The sequence below is a fragment of the Triturus cristatus genome, chromosome 6 (genome assembly GCF_964204655.1).
Source record: "Triturus cristatus chromosome 6, aTriCri1.1, whole genome shotgun sequence".
Lineage (NCBI taxonomy): Eukaryota > Metazoa > Chordata > Amphibia > Caudata > Salamandridae > Triturus > Triturus cristatus.
In genome coordinates, this window is record NC_140589.1 from 46012772 (window position 1) to 46034227 (window position 21456).

The following is a 21456-nucleotide window of genomic DNA, read 5'->3' on the forward strand; positions in this document are numbered from 1 at the left end:
GCTCCGCAGGCACTGGAGTCGTCAACACAAGTGTCTCTCGGGCTGGAGTTGCCTCCTCCACAAACCATGTGGTTATACCAACAATAGCTACTGTTAGCATGAACCCCAACGCACAAAGAATTTTCTTCTTCTCCATGTCAAAGGAAATAATACCCTGATATCTTCCTGCAACTAAAAGTCTGTCAGAACTCTTCCCCTTGGGCAGCGGTTGATTTCTTCACCAGCGGGCCAAGACGGGTGTCGCTACACTAATGCAGGGCTGATCTCCCCCCCCTTGCCTCATCGGCTCTCCGTTTCACTAACCCAAGGGCCGTTCTGACAGTATGTCCCGGTACCGGAAACCTCACTTCCTTGGTCGCAGATGATATCGCCTTCCTCCAGAAGTCGTATGGTCCGGAAAAAGCTCCTCAATGTCGTTTGGCTCTGCAGCACGGCCTGTCTCTGCTGCTAGGATGTCTCGTTGATCGGTCAGCACGGCAGACTCCACCAATCCGGGCGGTACCTTTCGACAGTGCAAGGAATGGATCCAGTTCTTCCTGTTCGAGACTCGCACTGCCGTCCTCGTTGCAAGAAGGACTTGCTCAGGTCCGACCCATCTCGGCTCCAAACTGTTCGTTCTGTCGAAGACCTTCAGCATGACATGATCCCCAGGGCGGAGACCATGTCCTTCACCGGTAGACCGATCAGGGAGCGCCTCTCGGACCTGTTGATGAATAGAAACCAAGTTATCCGTTAACTGTGCCAGATAATCACTCATCATCACACAAGGTACATCATACACAGCCTTAGGCCTTGGTGGACCCCAAATATTCATTGGGCGTCCAAATACAATCTCATAAGGTGTAAGGCCGGTTCGAGAGTGTGGCACCGACCTAATTGACAATAACGCCAGTGGCAAGGCGTCTGGCCAAGTCAAAGATGTTGAAGCTTGAATTTTGGCGATCTTAAGCTTCAGTGTACCATTATACTTCTCGACTAGTCCTGCAGACTGAGGATGGAACACGGCGTGAAACTTCTGGGTGATGCCTAGGCCCTTCAAGACATACTTTATAACATCTGCTACAAAGTGAGGGCCATTATCACTCCACAGAAGTCTACAGACGCCGTATCGGGGGAAAAACTCTTTCAGCAATAGCTTCGCTGTAGTCATTGCAGTATTGTCTTTCGCAGGGTACGCCTCAACCCACTTACTGAAAGCGCAAACCACTACTAGAACATACTTCAAATTGTTACAGCGCTCAAGCTGGATGTAATCCATCTGCAGAACCTCAAAGGGTGCAGTGGGTGTCGCAAATCCTCCTGCTGGAGTTCGCGTGCCTTTCCCTGGGTTGTACTTCAGACAAATCATACAGGTCTGCACCACCCTCTTTGCTGTGCTAGCAATCTCTGGATGCTCCCAGACTTGGGTAAGCAATTTCACAATTGCGGAAGCTCCAACATGTGCTAGCCCATGTGCCATCTGGACCATAGGTTGTACAAAAGCCGTGGGTAACTTCCATCTATCCATCTGCTTATTTCTCCAGCAACCCTCGTCATCCAGTTCTCCTTCGCTAGCCCATTGTTCCCGCTCTTTGTCAGAAGCGGTCTTTTGTATTTCTCGCACTTCCTCCTTCGCATCATGCCATCTCTCCACCTGTGACTTCACTACGTACATGGCAGTAGTACCGGGCTGCATCGCAGTCTCCCGTGCTACTCGATCCGCTAACGCATTTCCTTCTCCAACCTTATCAACCACTTTCCTATGGGCGCTACACTTAACAATGGCGATTTTCTTTGGGTATGTCAATGCAGTTAAAAGGTTGTGAACTAACTCCCCATGCATTATCTGTACCCCATGTGATGTTAGGAACCCTCTCTCCTTCCAGAGTAGGCCGAAATCGTGCGCTACTCCGAAGGCATAGCGGCTATCTGTGTAAACATTCACACACAATCCTGTACTGAGCTCACACGCTCGTGTCAACGCTATTAGTTCCGCCGCTTGAGCTGATTTCTGTGGTATGCGTGCTGTCTCCACTATTGTTTGTAGTGTGGTAATTGCATACGCTGCTGAAGTCGTACCATCTGGCAGCTTCAGGCATGATCCATCTACCCACAACTCTCCATCTACATCTGAAAAGGGCGTATCCTGGAGATCAATACGACCCTTTGTTTGTTCCTCAGTCACAAGAATACAATCATGCGCTTTCTGTGCCTCAGGCTGGGTCTCGGGGTATGGCAACAATGTGGCCGGGTTTAATGTCACGCACCTTTTTAACGTAATGTGAGGAGCTAAAAGCGTCAACTCATATCCCGTTAAACGGGCACTGGTCAAATGCTGCGTCTTTGTTTGATTAAGCAGGGCATCAACAGCGTGGGGAACTAACACCAACAGTTTATGGGACAATACAATTCCTTCACTCTGCCGTATTGACACAGCTGTCGCCGCAACCGAGCGAAAACACCCCGGCAATGCTCGGGCGACAGGATCAAGTACAGCCGAAAAGTATGCACAAGGGCGCTGCTTATCGCCGTGCATCTGCACTAAGACTGATAATGCACATCCATCTTTCTCATGCACATACAACGAAAAGGGTTTTGCATAATCAGGGGTCCCTAACACTGGTGCTGAACAAAGGGCCTGTCTTAATTGCTGAAAAGCAGCGTCACACTCATCTGACCAGGGGATCGGGATGGGCGTGTCTTTTGTCAAGAGCGCTAGTAATGGCTTAGCTATGTGTGAAAACCCCAATATCCACTGTCTACAAAAAGAAACAAGACCCAAAAATGCACGCACGTCCTTCTGCGTGGATGGCCTTGGTGTGTCCAAAATTACTTGGATACGATCTGGTGTGAGTGCACGCCCCTCCTTAGACAAAAGGTGACCCAAATAAGTCACCTTTGGTCTACAGAATTGCAATTTCTTCCTAGATACCTTATGATTGTGGGATGCTAAAAAGGAAAGTAAGGCTATCGTGCTTTTCTCGCACAACTCCAGGGTGTCAGCCGCCAACAAGATGTCATCGACATATTGAATGAGGGCGACCCCCTCGAGTAAAACAAAGGAATCCAACTGTCGCTTCAAAGCCTGACTGTAAATACTAGGGCTTTCTGTATAGCCTTGGGGAATTCTACAAAAACGATAAGATCTATTGTTTAATGTGAACCCAAAAAGAAATCGGCTATCAGGGTGAATGGGAATAGAAAAGAAGGCATTTTTCAAATCAATCACTGAGAACACGGTCGCCGTAGGCGGGACCAAGGTGAGCAACGTCGTGATATCGGAAACCACCGGGTACTGAGGTATCACGATCTTGTTCACCTCCCTCAAATCAATTATAAACCGATAAACCTTTGCATCCGTGTCCTTTTTCAGAATAGGGAGAATCGGACTGTTACAGATATTATAGGGAACTTCTTCCACTACCCCCACTGCGATCAAGTCTTGCACAATCTGTATGAGAGCCTCCTCGCCCTCCTGGGAAATACGATACTGTGGGAGGCGCGGTAGTACCGCCCCCTCCTGGACACTAATGTGGACCGGAGGAATCACCATTTGTCCGACATCTGTGTCCGATGTTGCCCATAAAGTTTGGGGGAGGGTAGCCAACAACACGTCCTCTGAGATCGTACACATCCGCCCAGATCGGGGGTAGTTGTCATTTAAAATCACCCTCACACCCTCAGGGGAACAGCGAATGGTAGCCCTAAAATGCTTTAACATATCAAGGCCCATAATGTTATCCGGTGTGTACGGAGCAAGCAGAAACGGACAAGGCGCAGAAAAACAATCAACTTTAAATGCAAGGGGCTGTGAAAGAGGGCTTCGGGAAAGTGTACCGTCAAACCCTACCGATGTAACTATTGAGCCGGATGGGGGAGCCCCCGGAACCAAGTACCTAGACAATACACTACGTGTCGCTCCTGTATCCACTAGGAACTGATCAGTAGAACCTAAAACCTCAGCCGATACATAAGGACCCGACTGATCGACCGGCACCTCAACTGATTCGGACCCCCATCCTACGCATTCCTATGCATACTGAGAATCATGATATCCTGAGCGATCGATGTCCGATACACGATACTGGTGCTGGCGATCAAAAACATTTGAGCTATCTCGGTGCTGTCCAGCGGTATCGAAACGGACATTATCGTTGGAATTCCCTCTAAAGTTCGAGAAGCCCCCTCTACCTCTCGGGCCACCCGGAGTGTGCCCCTGACGCGAAGCACGCAACGCTGGGCAATCCCTGGCCCAATGGCCCAACTGCTTGCAATACGCACACTGGTTCCTATTCAAATCAGATCGGCCCGAAGGGGGACCATAAGATCCGCCCCTTCCTCTATTATTATTTCCCCGGCGGGGCGGGCCATATACTTGTGCTAACATCACTTTGGTTTTAAGATCTTTCGATTTCTTCTCCTCCTGGCCCTTCGCCTCGTGCTCCTGACGCTCATAATACTGGGCGATGGTCAGAAGGGCCGTCGGAGTCGCGGAGGACCAAGAACTCTCACTCGCTTTTAACCGGGCCGCAACTGCCGGCAGCAGATTAGCCACATATTTGTCCGCGAAAAGGTGGCGGCCCGTGTCGTCAGTAAGCGACTGGCCACTAAAATCATGGAACGTTTCCTCAAAACGCGTAAAGAAGTCCGCGACTGACTCGTCAACTTTCTGTTTACACGCAGCTAACATATTCCAATCAATCTTTTTAGGGGGGATAATCGTCTTCAACTTAGCCACAATAGCCGCAGGGAGATCTAAAATATTCTGGGGTGGTTTCTGTGCGGGCTTCCGTTCCCTATCCTCATCCTCAAGGTCAGACCACCGGGCCTTGAAGGCAACCGCATCATCTACCTTCCGGACAGAGCGCCACGTATCCGGCGGTAGGATAAGGCCAAAGAACAGGTCTATATCCGCCAAGGTCATAATGCAAGAATTCAAGGCCCCCTCGACTTCTTCATAGAAGGCCGCTGGATTCTTGCGGGGGTCAGGCAGCGCATTCTTTAATGCCATAACATCGGCCCTATGCCATGGAGTATAAACCCAGTTATATACAAAATATCCCCTTGCATCGGCGGAGTTAACATCCGAGCTAGTCCCCGCTCCTTTAGGAGGAACATACAAAGGCGCCGCCTCTCGCATTGGTTTAGCATGCACTATGTCATCCTTATCTGACTGGGAGGCGGATGGGTGGCCCCCTGCTGCAGACGAATCCGACTGCTTCTCCTCCTCCGTTTGTTGACGTGCTTTCTCTCTAAGGGCCAGTACCTCGTCCCGCAGAGCGAACAGCCGCCGAGCCGCCTCAGAAGCCTTAGGGGGAGAAAAAACACCATTACGTAATGCTCCGGCATCCGAAGACACGTCGTCAGGCTCAAGGACACTAGAATATTTTCGGAAAGCTGCGATTACTTCTTCTGAAAAATGAGACAGAAAATACACCCTCTCTCTATCTTGCCACGACCCCCAAGCATGGAACAACTCATCCATAGACATCTTGCCCTTAAGTGCACGAAGGGAAAGTTTCCGGAGCTCAGCCATATACTCGGCCGATAACATGGACCGTGTGTCGACCTTACCCGGAGCCGGGCCAGAATCTTGCGGCCGTGGAGCAGATGCGCCAACATAAGGGGGCGGAGAGCGATCTAGTAAATAAAAATCGTCATCAGGATTATTAAGGACAGGATAAAGCGGCTGACGAACAACATATTGACCCGAAACTTGTAGCCTACGCTCTTTCTCTTGTCTGTCCGTTTGCTCTTTGTCCTCCCGACGCTTCGCTTCCTGCGCTCGCACATGATCATTCTTTCGCTGCTCCTTATCAAACAGCGCTTTCTCACGTTTCTCTCGCTCACGCACTTCCTTCACCCATAATCGCACACACTCAAACATATCCTGACGAGCACGTCGCTTACACATACACTGTTCCACATACTCAATCTTACGTATATCAAACGATCCATACAAAGGCCATCGCAACTCAGGATCCTTCCTAGTATATTTCCTCCATAACGTGCTGTACATTATGGAAGAAAGACCATGCTTCACGTACATATCCCTATTAGGAGTCCCCTCTGGGGGAGCTGGAGCAGATTCCTCGAGGTTCAACCGGTTCCCAAGACAGCAACACCACTTACGGAGTGCGCTGAAAGCAGGCATGTTAGGAATAATGCAAAATGTGCAGTATTATCAAAAAAATGGCACTTAATCGTTGCGCCGTTCAAAGTTTACACAGCTCCGGAGAAATTTCTCCACATTACCTGCCTATATGTGTTGCAACGCATATATTTTCACAAAGACAAATTCAAAATATGACTAGTCACCATCAATCAAACTCAAATAGCCAGACCAGGCTTCAAAACTCGGAGCAAGTACCGTACAACGGTTCTTACCAATCAAGAGTCCAGGTTCCAACTGCCAAGCTCCACAATCGCCCAAACGGCTCTCACGGCAGGACCGACAGAAGAGGTCTCAGTCGATGACCGGCGCCACCCAGATGGTCAGCTCGGAAGGGAAGGAAGAAAAACCTCGGGATGCCAAGGCTAAGACGCCGCTGGCAGTGATCACGTCCCTGGCCAAACTCCTCACCTTCGTCGCGACCAGTCCTTCGAGCATCCGAGTCGCCGATGAGCCCCACGTGACGGGCGCCAATTGATGAATACAAGCCCCAGCTAGGCCCGCAAGAGACAAGGGTTCGCTCTTCTGTAACGAAATCTATAAGGAAGTTGGCACGGAAACTGCAAAGTACAAAAACAACGTTTATTAACCCTTAAGGGTGGTCCTACAATCCACACAACACTCTTCAGTATTGCAAGGAGTAGCACACAGAACTTGCATACACAGTCCCCTTTTATACACAGCGAAGGGGCTCATGAGTGGGTGGATACCACTAGGTTGAAGAACATTACCATTTAGGGTCATTCTCGATACCAAATCAATACATGGGCGGAGCTAACACACTCCTTGGGCCCGCGAAAACACATGGTCAAGCAAAGCTAATTATAACAGATGTGGTCAAGTCTGGGCATGCGCCAGACGGGCAAGGGAGAGCTATTTATAACCTGTTGCTAGGCAGATCACAAGAGCAACTAACACAGAAGTCGGACTCTTCTCGTGGTGAGCACATGGCAGCATGTCAATACAAAATGGAGTCCGGACTTCGGCCAACATAATGGGGAAAACACGATAAAAGGGAAACACTAATGTTTTCAGTAAATGCTTAATCACATTCTGCCTTAATTTACAACACCTGAACCAGAAAGAAGCATCCTGGGACCACACACAATTTTGACAATCCTTAGACCAGGTAAAATATTTGCTATTTGTTGTTGAACGCCTAGAAACTGCAAGTGTTACTCCATGCGGTGTAAACTTTCTGCCAGATAAGTCTTGAACCCCAACATCAGAGAGTTGTTTGCAAGACACCAGGCACAGAAGCATAGCCAACTTATCGGACATTCACTTCCTCATTAAAAACGTGTTTTTTACTGGTAAAGAAACACAATCCATGCTCAGTTCACATCCCATACAAAGAAATCTCTCGGCACTGGGAGCAGTGCAAGTGTCGCACCTCATCAATTGTCGCTCAGTGGGATGCTGTCCTACTGCAGTCCCATCTAGAAACAGGTGACCTTGTTGATCTGAAAGTGTTTACTGACCTGTAACCTTGGCGTTCTTCAGCCCTTTCTGATAGGATGTTCAGAATATGGACCATTTCTGCCTTAACAGGATCCAAATTCCGTTAGACACCAACCAGTTCATCAACGCCAAGCCGATTTGTACCTCCTTGAAAGTGCCTTCTGGCCAAGCGAGTTTGAGGAACTCTGCAGCATGTCAAGGAAGGCGTGATACTTCCTAGCAATCTGGTAATCCTCCAAGCCATGAGTTGGGGTGTCTCCTCCTCCACCAAGCGATGGCAAACTCCTTGTGGATCCATGAACATGTTCTGAAGGAGTGGGAGATCAAGCAATACCTTCCAAGATCATTCCAGTAGAACTGACCATCAAAACAGCGACCTCTAAATCAGTGTTACTAATGTCTTCTCACGAGAGCTACCACTTTTACAATCCTGGCAGATAGCAGGATAGCATAATTGTTCTTAGTTTTCCCATTCTGAAGGAGCACATCTTTGGCCACCCGCCCCTGAACTGGTCTCCAACTGAAGTATCTGGGAAGTTGGTCATCCGGACGAGACACAAACGGGTCTGCTCTAAATGTTCCCAATACCTCATCAGGGCCCGCAAAATATCTGCTTATAACTTCCAAATTAAGGAATCCTGAAAGTACTGTACATGAAACCCTAACTTTAGGTAAGACCAATCGACCAGTACAGGGTAAAAGTGCAGCATGCTTCTTTTCCAGGTTTGGGCTATGGAGGGAGTGCATTCTGAAGTGCGCCTCATCCCCAGGAAGTGCAGGTGCCCTTGAGGGTGAAAGGGTAAGTGGACTATGAGTATGGTGCACCAATTATCATTAAAGGGGGTCACCTGCTCTTGTATATGGAGGGTCAAATGAGTTGAGTTGTTATATATAACTCAGCGCTGTCACCGCTTGCTATAGGGAACATTTACAACCTGCGGCACATGGAGCACATGTTTGTTGTAGCATGATAAATTGACCCTGAGGTTCTGCACCAAGAATCGTACTATGTCTGTCCGTGGGCGACTTGCTCAACTATCGTAACAATGTTAAGGTACATTGAGCTGGAGAAGAGTTTGATTAGGTGATGTGGCAGCACATTTGAGTTTCACATAATTAAACTTAAAATAGGCAGGTCACTAATCAATCAATCCGGTCCTATTGGTATGGTGCTGCCTGTCACCCTTGAGGTTCTCCAGGCGCTTTCGGCTGGTCTCAGTCAAACAGCGAGGTCTTGACTCCCTTCCTGAACTCGGCCAGAGATGGTGCAGTGCGCAGGTGGAGCGGCAGGGTGTTCCATGTTTTGGCGGAGAGGTGGGAGGAGTGTTCTCCGGTGCGGCTGTGACGAATGTGTGGAGTCTCTGCGAGGGTGATGCGTGCGGAGCGTTGGCTCCTGTTTGACTGGAGTAAGAAGAGTAGGCGGTGGTTCAGGTAGGCAGGTCCTTGGTTATGGGGTCTTTGTAGGCGTGGGTCAGGAGTTTGGAATGGCCCCTCTTCTGAACAGGTCCTTCAGGTGTTGGGTAATGTGGTTTCTTTTGGGTAGGTTGAGGATGAGTGGCCGCCGTGTTCTAGATCGACTGTAGTCTTTCCGTGAGTTTGGTGGCTACAGTGAGTAGTTAGAGGTGACTTTTTGGGCAGCAATAGCTGCATTCAGAGCCAACCAGCAGTGTGACCAGCAGGCGACTGAGCCAACCCGCAGCTGCTGTTTAAACATAGAAAACCAGAACTAGCTCTCAAGCGCTTTCCTCTGAAATGAGCTCTCGTCACTGGGATTTGTCATTTTATTTTATTGATTTATGTTGTTGGAACTCCTTCTTAGAAAGCATGAAGCTTTTTTTCATGTTACTGCACGCTGGAGGTGGTAACATGTGTTTGCAAGGAATGACTTGCTGGCATGCGGATTGCATGTCCTGTTATTGTCTTCATACGAATGAGCAAACTGTTTACGTGGTTTGAGAAACGAGTGATGGTTTGATCGAGTAATATGAATAAAATCCTCTCATGTTCAAAAGGAGTCTTTAGTGGCTTGCAATATCATTATAATTCAGGCTCCTGTTTTCCATTTTGTACTGATTTTTACAGATCAATACAGACAGTGTTTCCGGTCTGTATTTTTAAAAGCAGAAATACTGAAAATTGTGCTTTAATGAGTGACCTTCTGTGCTGTGTGTGAATTCCAAGACCAGGGGTGAGCAGTTAAGTAGCCATGGGAAGTCAAAAGAAAAAAAACCGGTTAAGATATCTTTAAATACGGCCATATGTTAACATATATGTGTAGTAAGTTGCTAAAATGTACCTGTAGGTGTCGTGTTTTGCTGCTGAATTTGCTAAAACGCAGCAGGGATCAAAGTATGAGAGCCTTTTTATCAGTTAAAGAAATGTGGAAATATACCAATTTTGACTCCATTTATTCGCAAAATATTGTTAAATACCAATAAGATGGCCCAAAAATAAATATGGCTAAATACAGATGGGAATATAACCAAAAAAAAAGCATAAAACCGGAGCCCTAGTTATAATATCTGGTCGATGGGTCTCCAAAACCTTTCAAATACTGGTCTCCGCGACCCCAGAGTGTCTCTCATTGGACAAGCCCTTGTCGCAGACACTGAGGGGCCATTGTCCTGAGGGCAGACAGCAGGATGGGATGAGGGCAGGGGCGTGGCCTGACCTCCCCCATCAGACAGGGCAGCTGTTACATTGAACATGAGCGTCGAAGGGGGGCAGGGGGAGCAGGAAATGAAAGGAGCAGGTGCACTTCTCCCCCACTGAGCCCCTGGTGGGTGGGTGGGGAGGGGGGGGGGTCAACAAAGAGGCTATTCTGGCGCCGGAACGAGGGGTCCCTGTGGAGGACGGACTGCGGAATAAAACAAGCATTGATTAGGAAGTCATAAGACAACAGCAGGACTGCTCGAGCAGGGACCCCTCCCGCCCCCCATGGCCACCGCTCTCTCAGGCATATCAAGAAACGGGATTTCCACCCCCTGGTGTGCTGGTGGCCCTGGTCCCTCGTCTTACAGAGGAAGCAAGCCACTGGGAATCCACCGGCTCTGTAGATCCCATCTTTTGTCCACGCGCTCATAGCACGTGATTACTACAAATGCACTTTTATTCACTTCTACGCTCCCACCAAGCTTGGGGGTCTTTTTTCATTCTCCGCCCGATAAAGGCCTTCCTGCCCTTGACTCCAATACATCACTTTTCCGAATGTGCACATTACTTGTCCAGCGACGTTTGTGAATCCCCCCACTTAGTTCGTTTCCCCCCAAATGTTCTATCGATCCTTGCTCAGAACACCCTGAAAATCCGTAATGTAAAAGGGATTTGATCGCGCCACCTATGACGACAGCAGAAGGTGTATTTATTTGCAAAGCGAACGGGCTAATGCATGTTTATTGTTCCTCAACTTATCGACCACCGGAGGATGGAAGGCTGAATGTACCTGCTTGGACTTGAACCTGTGCCCACGGAGCCCACAGACCAAACTGAGCCGAGCAGCAGCTCACGTCATGTGAATTTGAACATTAAATGTGCACTTTTCTTTGCCGCATTTGGCCCTGTACATTGAACTTCCAGGCACCAGTGGGTTCTTGAATAGGACGCCGTGTGGGCGAGGCGCCTCGGGAGCAGGTCTACTCTGGGCCCTCATCTCAAGCACTGACCCCGGATTCGCAGAGGGTGGGGGGGACTCGGGGAATGTGGTCTGCAGACCATGAACTCAAGCATGTTCTAAGTGGAAGATGTTAGATACGTTGGTCTGTCGCTTAGGAGTGGCTTCTCTTTCTGCCTGGGTTTGCTTCTCAGTAACTACAGACCACTAGGCCCATCCAACACAGAGCAAGACCGTCCCACCCCTGAGAGCCGGGCTCGACCGGGCCGGAGAGCCGAGTCCGACCGGGCCGGAGAGCCGGGCCGTCCAACCCAGACTGACCGCTAGACCCTTTGAAGCTGACCGCTAGGTCCTGCTAACACCGAGTGGAGCCCTGTCCAGTCCCAGTCCCCTCCCAGCTACAGCTCTGTTGGCGGGTCTGTGTGCCCCCGCAGGAGCGCTGCTCACACATTGGCATTGTACACTTGCCATGGGCACCAGGCAGCGCCTCCTGTCTGTGGGGCACCGGCAGCGCCCCGAGGGTTCCGAGGAAGCCTGCCAGCTCCATGGGCCCGTAAACTCGCCCCGCGCAGGCCTGAGTAAAGGAACCAGGAATGCCACCCTTCACCCGCAGTCTCCGTGCCAAGGGCCTTGCCCAGCACCGGGCCCTGGCCTGCCACACCCCGAATATCAGAAACCAACCGGGCACTGGAGAGAGAGCGCAGGCTGGTTCTTCGGCTGCCAGGGAGGCCTTGAAGAGTGTGGGCACGGCAAGCACGTGTCAGGTGACTACCTGCCCCAGGCCGGGGCAGTGCACGTCTGTGTGTAGCACCCAAAGAGCCACTCAAGGTGCTTGTGATGGGCAGCTTCCCTTCCAGAGCACCAGCGCTTGGACGCGTCACTGTGTGACAGGCACGGCGGACTGATCATCTGTCATTTATCACAGTTGACCTAAAGTGCCCTCCATGCAGAGCGTCTTTACACAATCATTTCCCAATCGAATTCTGTGCTCATTCTATCGGTGTCAGAAGGATGAACGCTGGAGTCGGCTTCCATAGCCATAGGATTCGTAGTGATCTGTACATCATGCGCACACATCACTCTAGCGCCTAAGTCTTTCTGTGTTTACCGGGCCACTATTCAGTTCTCACTCAGAATATACAGGTAATGTGGGTCATGCCACTGGCGACGTAGATCGTCACTTGGGAGCGGATATGAGGATCTGCTGATAGCCATTGTTGCTATGTCATTTTGCTGAGATTAAAGTAGCGCTTTATTTCCGTCAGCATCCCTCACAGCACTGTTGGGTGCTCTTCAGGATTTTGCGCACATCCCATAGTCCGTTTTCTGTTTCATCCATCAGTAAAATGCATGTTGTATGTCAGTAAAATGTATGTTGTATGTTGACAGTTGTAATTCTGTTTTAACCGTTTTTCTTCTGTTCCTTGGTATTAACACTCTCCTTTTCTTGTTTTTGCCCTCAGGTTGTTTCAGCAGCCCAAGGTCAAGGGGTGACGCTCTCCGGGAACTACAGCATCAAAACATGGGACTGGCCCAACGCGGTCATCTTTACTGCGACAGTCATTACAACCATCGGTGAGTCTCATGCAATGCGCGTATGTAGCCGAAGTATTGGTGGGTCTCATGCAATGCGCGTGTGTAGCAGAAGTATTGGTGGGTCTCATGCAATGCGCGTGTGTAGCCGCAGTATCGGTGGGTCTCACGCAATGCGCGTATGTAGCCGCAGTATCGGTGGGTCTCCTGCATTGTGCGTATGTAGCCGCAGTATTGGTGGGTCTCCTGCATTGCGTGTATGTAGCCGCAGTATCGGTGGGTCTCTCGCATTGCGTGTATGTAGCCGCAGTATCGGTGGGTCTCTCGCATTGCGTGTATGTAGCCGCAGTATCGGTGGGTCTCTCGCATTGCGTGTATGTAGCCGCAGTATCGGTGGGTCTCACGCATTGCGTGTATGTAGCCGCAGTATTGGTGGGTCTCACGCATTGCGTGTATGTAGCCGCAGTATCGGTGGGTCTCTCGCATTGCGCGTATGTAGCCGCAGTATCGGTGGGTCTCCTGCATTGCGCGTATGTAGCCGCAGTATCGGTGGGTCTCCTGCATTGCGCGTATGTAGCCGCAGTATCGGTGGGTCTCACGCATTGCGTGTATGTAGCCGCAGTATTGGTGGGTCTCATGCATTGCGTGTATGTAGCCGCAGTATCGGTGGGTCTCTCGCATTGCGTGTATGTAGCCGCAGTATCGGTGGGTCTCCTGCATTGCGTGTATGTAGCCGCAGTATTGGTGGGTCTCATGCATTGCGTGTATGTAGCCGCAGTATTGGTGGGTCTCACGCGTTGCGCGTATGTAGCATTTCATGGTGCCGCTCAGGTAGAGGGGTTCCTCTTCCTCTGTTCTGAGATGAGCCTTACAGTTAAAGTTGTGGAGTTTTTCTCTGCTGTAATAAACATAAAAAAATTGAAAGTTGAAAAAAAGTTCAAAGATATGGTAAACCTTCTCATCTACTTTATTGCTTCTAATGATCTACCGCTATGATGGACGGAGTGTTGAACATTGCAAGCACTCGCCCCCAGTCAACTGATCTGGGTTTAATCCATCATTCTTTGGCTCACTCCATCGCCCCCGTTCAGACATGGCCATATGCAAATCAGTCTGACCCTGTGCCTCATGGGAACAGTCCAGCCCGAACTGCCAAGCCATGTCTTCCCTGGACCGGAAACCAGCATCCTGGGACCGGTTTCTGGCTAATCAGCCAGGCTAGCTTGAATCCAGTGGCAAAGTTGTTTTTGCATTTGTCACACCGAGTGGGACGGGTATGCCCAGACGTGGGTCCCGTACTCTCCATGCCACTGGAATCAAGCTATCCTGGCTGATGAGGGGTGAAACCCTGAAACCGGTCCTAGGATGCTTGTTTCCTGTCCGTGGAGGACCCGGCCTTGGCAATTAGGGCTGGACTATTCCCATGAGGCACAGGGTCAAGACTGATTTGCTGGGTTCAAACTGGAACGGTAATGGATTTAGGCCCAGATCTCTGTACTGGGGTGAATGTATGACCTTGTTCTGCATTCTGTCCATCAACTGTTGTTTTTGCACTCTATAAAGTTGCCCATCTTGGGCTGTGATATTTTTCCTGATGGATACTCTTATCTAACCGTGGATTCCTCGTCTATAGAATATCCCACAGCTACACACTGATCAGGAAGATATTTTTTCAGCCTATCCCCTGTGCATCAGTCTGTGGCATCGCGTGGCCCGCGCCATCTCTTCTGCGCTGGAAATGACCACTGGAGCTGCATATAGGGACCACCCAAGCATGCTGACATCCTTTCCTTTCCTTCTACTCCTTGATACGCGGCTCCGGAGCTGGTGCCTGCTTTGTCTCGTCAGTTGAAGAGCTTTTTCTATTCAGATTTCTTTCCAAACTGCAAGGGAACTTGTCGTCTCCTAATACTACGGGGTTTAAGCCTTGTAGGGACTGTCGCAAACAAATGGCTGTGGAGCCTAATCGGCTGCAGGTTCCGAAGCACCTTGAATTTCGGGGTCTAGTGAAGGAATAGTTTGAGGCGTTTAAGGAAGGACTTGCTCTACCAGATCCCACTAGCATGCTTTCCGGCGCCATGGACACCATCTGTTTCTCCTAAACCTGCTTTGGTTTCAGCAGAGCAGACGCCACACCCAGCACCATGATTCATGCCAGTTCCTCCCACATTGTCACCGTACTGCCAAAATTGAAGGAAGATGTATGCCCCCCCTTGTTCTGTCCAACCCTGAACCAAAAGATTCTAAACCTAGCTTCTGTCCAGTGCTCCCCTTACCTCTCCGCTCTGACTGGGTGGCTGACTCCACATGTGATAGAAATCTGTTGTAACCTTTGGGGGGGCTGTGTGAACCAACTGCTGTTGGTTGGAAAGGTGTGAGGAGAACCAGTGAAAGACATTGCTTGTGAATCCTATTTGCGCCATGAGGGTGGGATGGTCAAAGGCAGTCGAAGGCTGCAATAGCAGGCAGGAGTCCTTCATCTGTGGGTAAGACGGCATCGTCTAGGATGTATACGGTGGTGGTCTCTGTGCTGCAGCGTGCACAGGAGCTAGGCTGGTAGTGGTGCAGGGGATGGCTAGCATGGATGCGATCTTGAAGCCACAGTGGGACCGTAACTTGGACCTGGGCTTCCTTATGTGTTCCCCTTTGGAGCCGTTGCACAGCTGTCCTGTCTCCAGACCTTGAAGTAAGCCTTGCTCATCAGCATCACCTCCGCTCCTCATGTGAGTGAGCTACAAGCTTTATCAGTCCAGCCTTCCCATACCGCCTTCTCTCCAGATAAGTTGGTGCTGAGGAATAAAGCGACCTTTCTACTGAAAGGTGTGACTGCATTCCATGTGGGACAGTCCGTTACTCTTCTGGCGTTCTTTACTTCCCCTGGTCCCCCCCCCTTTCACCCCTTGAAAGCGGAGGAGCGAACTATTCACTTGGCACCCAACCGAGCACTCTGCTTTTGCATTGATGGTACCAAAGCCCATCAGGCGGACTGTAAGCCCCTTTGTGGGTTTCTCCTGGGCACAGACAGGCAAGGTCGTGCAGAACAGGACTTTGTCCTGGTGAATACTCCTGCGCATTAAGATCTGCTCATGCCGCCAGGGCCAAGGCTGCTATCGCTGTCCTGGAACACCTGTATTGGGTACTTGTTAGGCGACCACATGACCATCCGCACACAGGTTCATGAAGCACTACTTCCTGCCTTCACAGGTGGGTCTGACCGGAAGGGCATTTTGACTAATCAATCATGCAGGAATGTTTGCTCTGAACCGTTCCACAGACCCGCCGCTGGGATAGCTCCTGCTTTGGTATGTTTCTAAAGGCGAGGAATCTGCCATTAAAAGTATGCATCAGTAACGTGCTTTCTGGTGGATGCTGTATCTAACCACAGGTCACTCACTGCCGTCCCGCCTCCCTGTTATATGGAATAGAATCTTTTGCACCTAAAAAGGTTCCAAATTAGAGGTCTGCACACTCGCACCAATAATTGATTTTTGGGCTCTGCGTTCAAGGGCGCATGCGGCGTCCAGAAAGAAACTGATGTCCACACTCTTGGTGGCGCCTGTATACGACTCCAGCTGTTCTTCTGGGCGGAGCGCAGTCTGCTCAGAGATGCACACCGCCACCTGCTGGCAGGAGGGGCCATGCTGAAAGAATCTTCCAGTCTGGCACCTAGGGATATTCTAAAGGTGAGGCATCTGCGGTTAGATAGACAGCCACCAGAAAGAGCATTACCAAAGGTAAACAACTTGTTAAATTTCAGCCCTGCTCGCCTCAGCCAGATAAGTCTGTAAACACAGGCAGACAGGACTAAAGAGGAGAAAGTTCTGCTCCCCTGAAACCCATTTACAAACATTTGTTTTACATATTTATTGGGGCAATGCAATGATGAACCAAAGCACCAATAAATTCAGGAGTTACACAAAAGATAATCTAAGAAAGCACGCAAAAGAAAAGACGGTTTCCTTTGTTTAAAAATTATCCTGAATGCAGTGTAGATGAGCCTTGGCAAAGCCTAGAAGCCTTGCCTTTTAGCTTTTGTCTCCGCAGACTTATTGGCTTTGACTTTGCATTTGTACGATTCTGTTCAAGGAAATAGGTTCTAGCATGTATCATGATGCATGTTGTACACGTACATGCGTCCTCACACACGCGCTCCTATGGATCATGGTCTACGGCAGCCCCAGCATGATGACTATATGTGCACATGTATCACCACAGACTCTGCGGTCTTTTTTTTTCTTCTTCTAATTTATCACCTTCTGAACGATATTAAAAAAAAAAAAAAAAATTGCTCAAAAGCACATTTTCGGAATGGATTTACCCAGGAGCAAATTATAGCACTTAAAGTAAAAAAAAATATGACTTCTGTATCTGCTGATTTTTATTGTCTTGTTTTCTTTCCTGTAACCATGTAAAGCGCTCTGATACCCGCACGGGTCATGTTCGCGTTCTATAAAACATTAAAAAATAAAAAAAAAGAATGAATAAAAGTCAAATCTGCTAGGAGCTGGGTGTGGGGAAGTTAGTAAACACTGCCGGGAAGTAGGTTGCATGGCGGGATGGGGAAGCAAGAGGCAGGATCGTTATCACGGGGAAAAACACCCAGCAGGGTGGCGAGGGAGGGGTAGGGGAAGCAACAACGAGTCGGGGATGGGTCGAGCAACACAGGAGGGTTTGGGGGACTGAAGGGGGAAACAGCCCACTGATGGAAAGGGGGGGATGGCAGTGAAACTCTTGCGCTCCTTGTAGCGCTAAAAGGAGAATGTGAAAGTAGTTCCCTGTGTGTGAGCAGTGAAAGGATACAAGTCAAAGGATGGGAATGAAGCTGTGCTCCAGGAAAGAGACAAACACAAGAAGAGGAAGGGGAACTATTGAATAGGAAACAAGCACATAAGTGTGACAAAGCCAACCATTGATGAGCAAGGGGCTGCCATAAATCTCAGGGGAAAACAAGGAAGGCTTGGGCCCTGTACTCCCCAGACTGGACCACCCAAATATAGCAATCACAGAAAGGTGTCAAGGGAGGTTTATTTTAAAATATTCGCGATAATCCTGAGACCACCAATTCTGATATTTTTGAGCATTTATTCTGCTTAATTTTGATAATTCAAAAAGACCTTCATAAATAAATTGGGCATGTCTTTTAAAAGGAAACACCACATTAGTAAATCACACAATTGCAACACATTTGTATGCGTAATTTAGAACGATTTCTTTTGGTTGCTTTGGATTACCTCTGCGGGAGGGTGGCTTTCCAAGCCAGCATTACACACACACGGTGTTTGTGGACCATCACACTGCAGAGAGAGTAGACCTACACAGACAAACCAGGGGCGCCCACCCACCACAAGATACCGCAGTGGGTGGAGTGGGCTTGGTTGCTTTGGATTACCTCTGCGGGAGGGTGGCTCCCCAATCCAGCATTACACACACACGGTGTTTGTGGACCATCACACTGCAGAGAGGCTAGACCTACACAGACAAACCAGGGGCGCCCACCCACCACAAGATACGGAAGTGGGTGGAGTGGTCCTTACTGCAATGCAATGTCTGTCTTCGTAATGGTAAACCTTGCATTCCTTCTGATCAATGTCTTCTTCCTTTCAGGCTATGGCAATGTTGCCCCCAAGACCTCAGCCGGCCGCCTCTTCTGTGTCTTCTTCGGCCTCTTCGGGGTGCCGCTCTGCCTGACCTGGATTAGTGCTCTGGGGAAGTTCTTCGCTGGACGGGCCAGGAGACTTGGCCAGTTCATGAGAAAGAGAGGCGTAGGTCTGGTAAGTTCTGGCTCGCGGATGGGAACATGGATTTTAAGAGCCCATAGCTATGGAAGAAGTGCTTCAAGTAATATATCATAATGTTTGTAGTGAAATGTCTGTGGTTTTGTCATGTCCCCTTGTTGCATGTTGGTGTTAGACACACATGAGAAGATGGGCATTTGGCATGTCTTGCACTCAAGTGCAACAAATACCATATTGATTGTGAGACTGTGTACATTGCGTGCTAAAGGGTATAGAGACCTGGTCCAGGGCAAAGGTGAGGGTCCAGGGCATGGCAGAGTAAGGAAAGAGCCTGCTTCATTCCATGGTTTACCTCTAAAAGCATGATATACCCTGGGCGCCCCGGGCACCTCGTGTGGAGCAGAAGGGTCGCCGCCACGTCTTGCTAGATTTCTGATTCAGGGTCGTCTCCATCCTTTGAGTGTGGTTTGTTGCTGCGTCTGAAGTGTGTTTGGCTCTTCTGCTGGTCTTGTCTATGGTAGTGATTTGCAGTCACCTGAGCGGTGGCAGTTAGATGATGCCCCTGCTTCCAACCAGTTTGTTTGTAGGGCGGTGTCTTTGCCATTGGCTCCTCTGTGTAAGGGGAGGCTTTTGATGCCACATTGAATCCGCCCTTCATTACGGTATTGGATGAACCCTTAAGAACCCTCCAGCATTGGCATTTAGTTACTATGGCTTGAGGCACAACCAGGAGGGACAAAGTTTGAGTTTGAACACTCACTATGACCGCGCATTATTACAATGAACCGCCCCATCTGATTTGCCTCTGCTACTACCTCCCGCCTCCACTGCAGGTCCTCACCTCGCTCCTCCCCTGGCTGTACGTCGGAACCACGCTGGCATTTACCGCGCCTTCCTTAACAATGCGGTCCGAACCGCGAATGAGTCTTTGCCAAGCATTCCTTTACCGTGCAAGTAGTTGAAATGACCTGCCCTAGGGAAACTGCTGAGCTTGCAATAGTATCATTTAATATTCCAACTCCAGGCTGCGCACCAGCAGGGAAAGTTTGGGAACTAAAGTCCCGCATCAGTCCAGCAACGCTTTCCTTGGGGCAAGTCATTGTAATGACTTGCGTGGTGAAGGACTGCGTGAAGGTACAGCTGGAGAAGGGTGGCATTGGGGAGGTCGTGTAAGATGACGTAAGAAGGTGCAGCAGAAGGGTGGCATTGGGGTGGTGCAGGAGGTACCCCTAGTAAGTGGCAGCAATAACCTGATGAGAGGGGTGAAGAGGTCGGCGTTAAAGTGAGATTAGCAGGTGTTGGGTTAATGGTTAGTGTACGTTTGCCTACACTTTTCACATGACTTGTTTTCGTCTACATTTATACCTCTGCATTTTAAATCCCTTTTTAAGGTCTCGCCTGACCCAGCGCATGCGCTGGTCTGGCGAGACATTTTGTGAGGGCTCCAAAAAGTGCTACCAGGCCAGCCTAGAGCTACAGTGCATGTGCACGGGCGCGCGCGTCGCGCTTTACCACGATTACTTTCACTTTCTCAGCCGCACGGCAGCTTTGATGTTTGATCGCGATTGATAACTTTCGCGGCCGCATGGCCGCTTTGATGTTCTCCTGTGAGGCTTCAATAGATTGCAGCAGTTAAAACAAGCATTGGCATAGCCAATAGGTCTCGCTTTTGGGACCTTATAAGTGTTTAGTTATGCAACTGTTGCATGGCTAAACACTTGTAAGGTCCCAAAGGCAAGACCTATTGGCTATGCCAATGCTTGTTTTTAACATGGCGCCGTAGTATGATCACGTAGTGATTGGGGCAGATAGGCATCTGATGGAATTACCACATCTGCCAGGAAGCGCAGATTTTACATGGCTGCAAATCCCTAATTCAGGCCTTTGCATGTCACAAGGCACTGCCGGGGTAAATGCAACCTTTCGATGCAGAAACCTCTGGATTGAGGCTTGACCAGCTGCTCTAGATTTTTGTTCAGAGCGATCTGTGGGAAAATATCAAACTGTATTTTACAGAAAGTAGAATGGCTTGAACAAGTGATTAAAGGGGTGTGGTTTCTGAACTCTGACAGAAGTAAACAAAAAGGCAAACTTGCCCTTGCAGGGATGTTCCACAGCATAGCCTGTTGTGCCTGTGTTTAGACCCCTTCCTTTGTGTACCTCGCATCTTTGCTGGGCTTCCAGTACTTTTCCATCAATCAGTACTTCTATAGCGCTGCTGATCTCCTGTGAGGGTATCTGGGCGCTAGGTAGCTGGGCTCAGTTGAAAAGCCAGGTCTTGAGTCTCTTCCTGAATTCTTCCAGCGAGGGGGGGGGAGGGGGGTGGTGACCACACCGTGCAGTATCGTTCCCCTTTGCAATCTTTTACTTTTGAATCCCAGAGGGGAGATAAGGGGGATGTGATCTCATGCTGTGGTCTGAAAACCCCCAAAGTCTGACCACCTTCTTCTCTCTTCTCCTGCTGCAATCAGAGAAAGGCCCAGTTCATCTGCACCGCCATCTTCGTCATCTGGGGCGTGATGGTGCATCTGGTCCTCCCGCCCTTCATCTTCATGGCCACCGAGGGCTGGGACTACATCGAGGGCCTCTACTTCTCCTTCATCACCATCAGCACCATTGGCTTTGGCGACTATGTTGCTGGTAAGTTGAAGATCTGGGTGATATTTGTAGGTGTCGTTGCTTTGTCCCCCTCCGCTGCGTTGCCCTTCAATGTTTGCCTTCATACAATAATACATTGTTTTTTATTTAGTGCTTCATACTCCCCTCTGCCATTTCGAAGTGCTGAGAGCAATTAATGTTACTATTACTCAGTGGTACTATTGCTAAATGGTTCTCAGTTTGCCTGCCTCGCAAGGATGGAAGGCTGAATCTGCCATACAGCGATGCCAGCTCGACTATCCTCTCGCCGCATTTGTTGGTGGCATATTTTCTGCTCCCTGAATTTTCCTTTCTGCAGTCAATGCCCA

The 21456-nt window shown here is 49.5% G+C and overlaps 1 protein-coding gene across 1 annotated transcript in view; it reads left to right on the forward strand.

Annotated features, from left to right (window-relative positions):
• Positions 1-21456, forward strand: part of KCNK5 (potassium two pore domain channel subfamily K member 5) — a 114046-nt gene that overhangs the window by 84676 nt on the left and 7914 nt on the right. The window contains exons 2-4 of the mRNA XM_085610237.1: positions 12686-12797; positions 18360-18526; positions 20962-21130. Of these exons, the coding sequence (XP_085466363.1) occupies positions 12686-12797; positions 18360-18526; positions 20962-21130 (448 nt within the window). The remainder of the gene's footprint in view (positions 1-12685; positions 12798-18359; positions 18527-20961; positions 21131-21456) is intronic.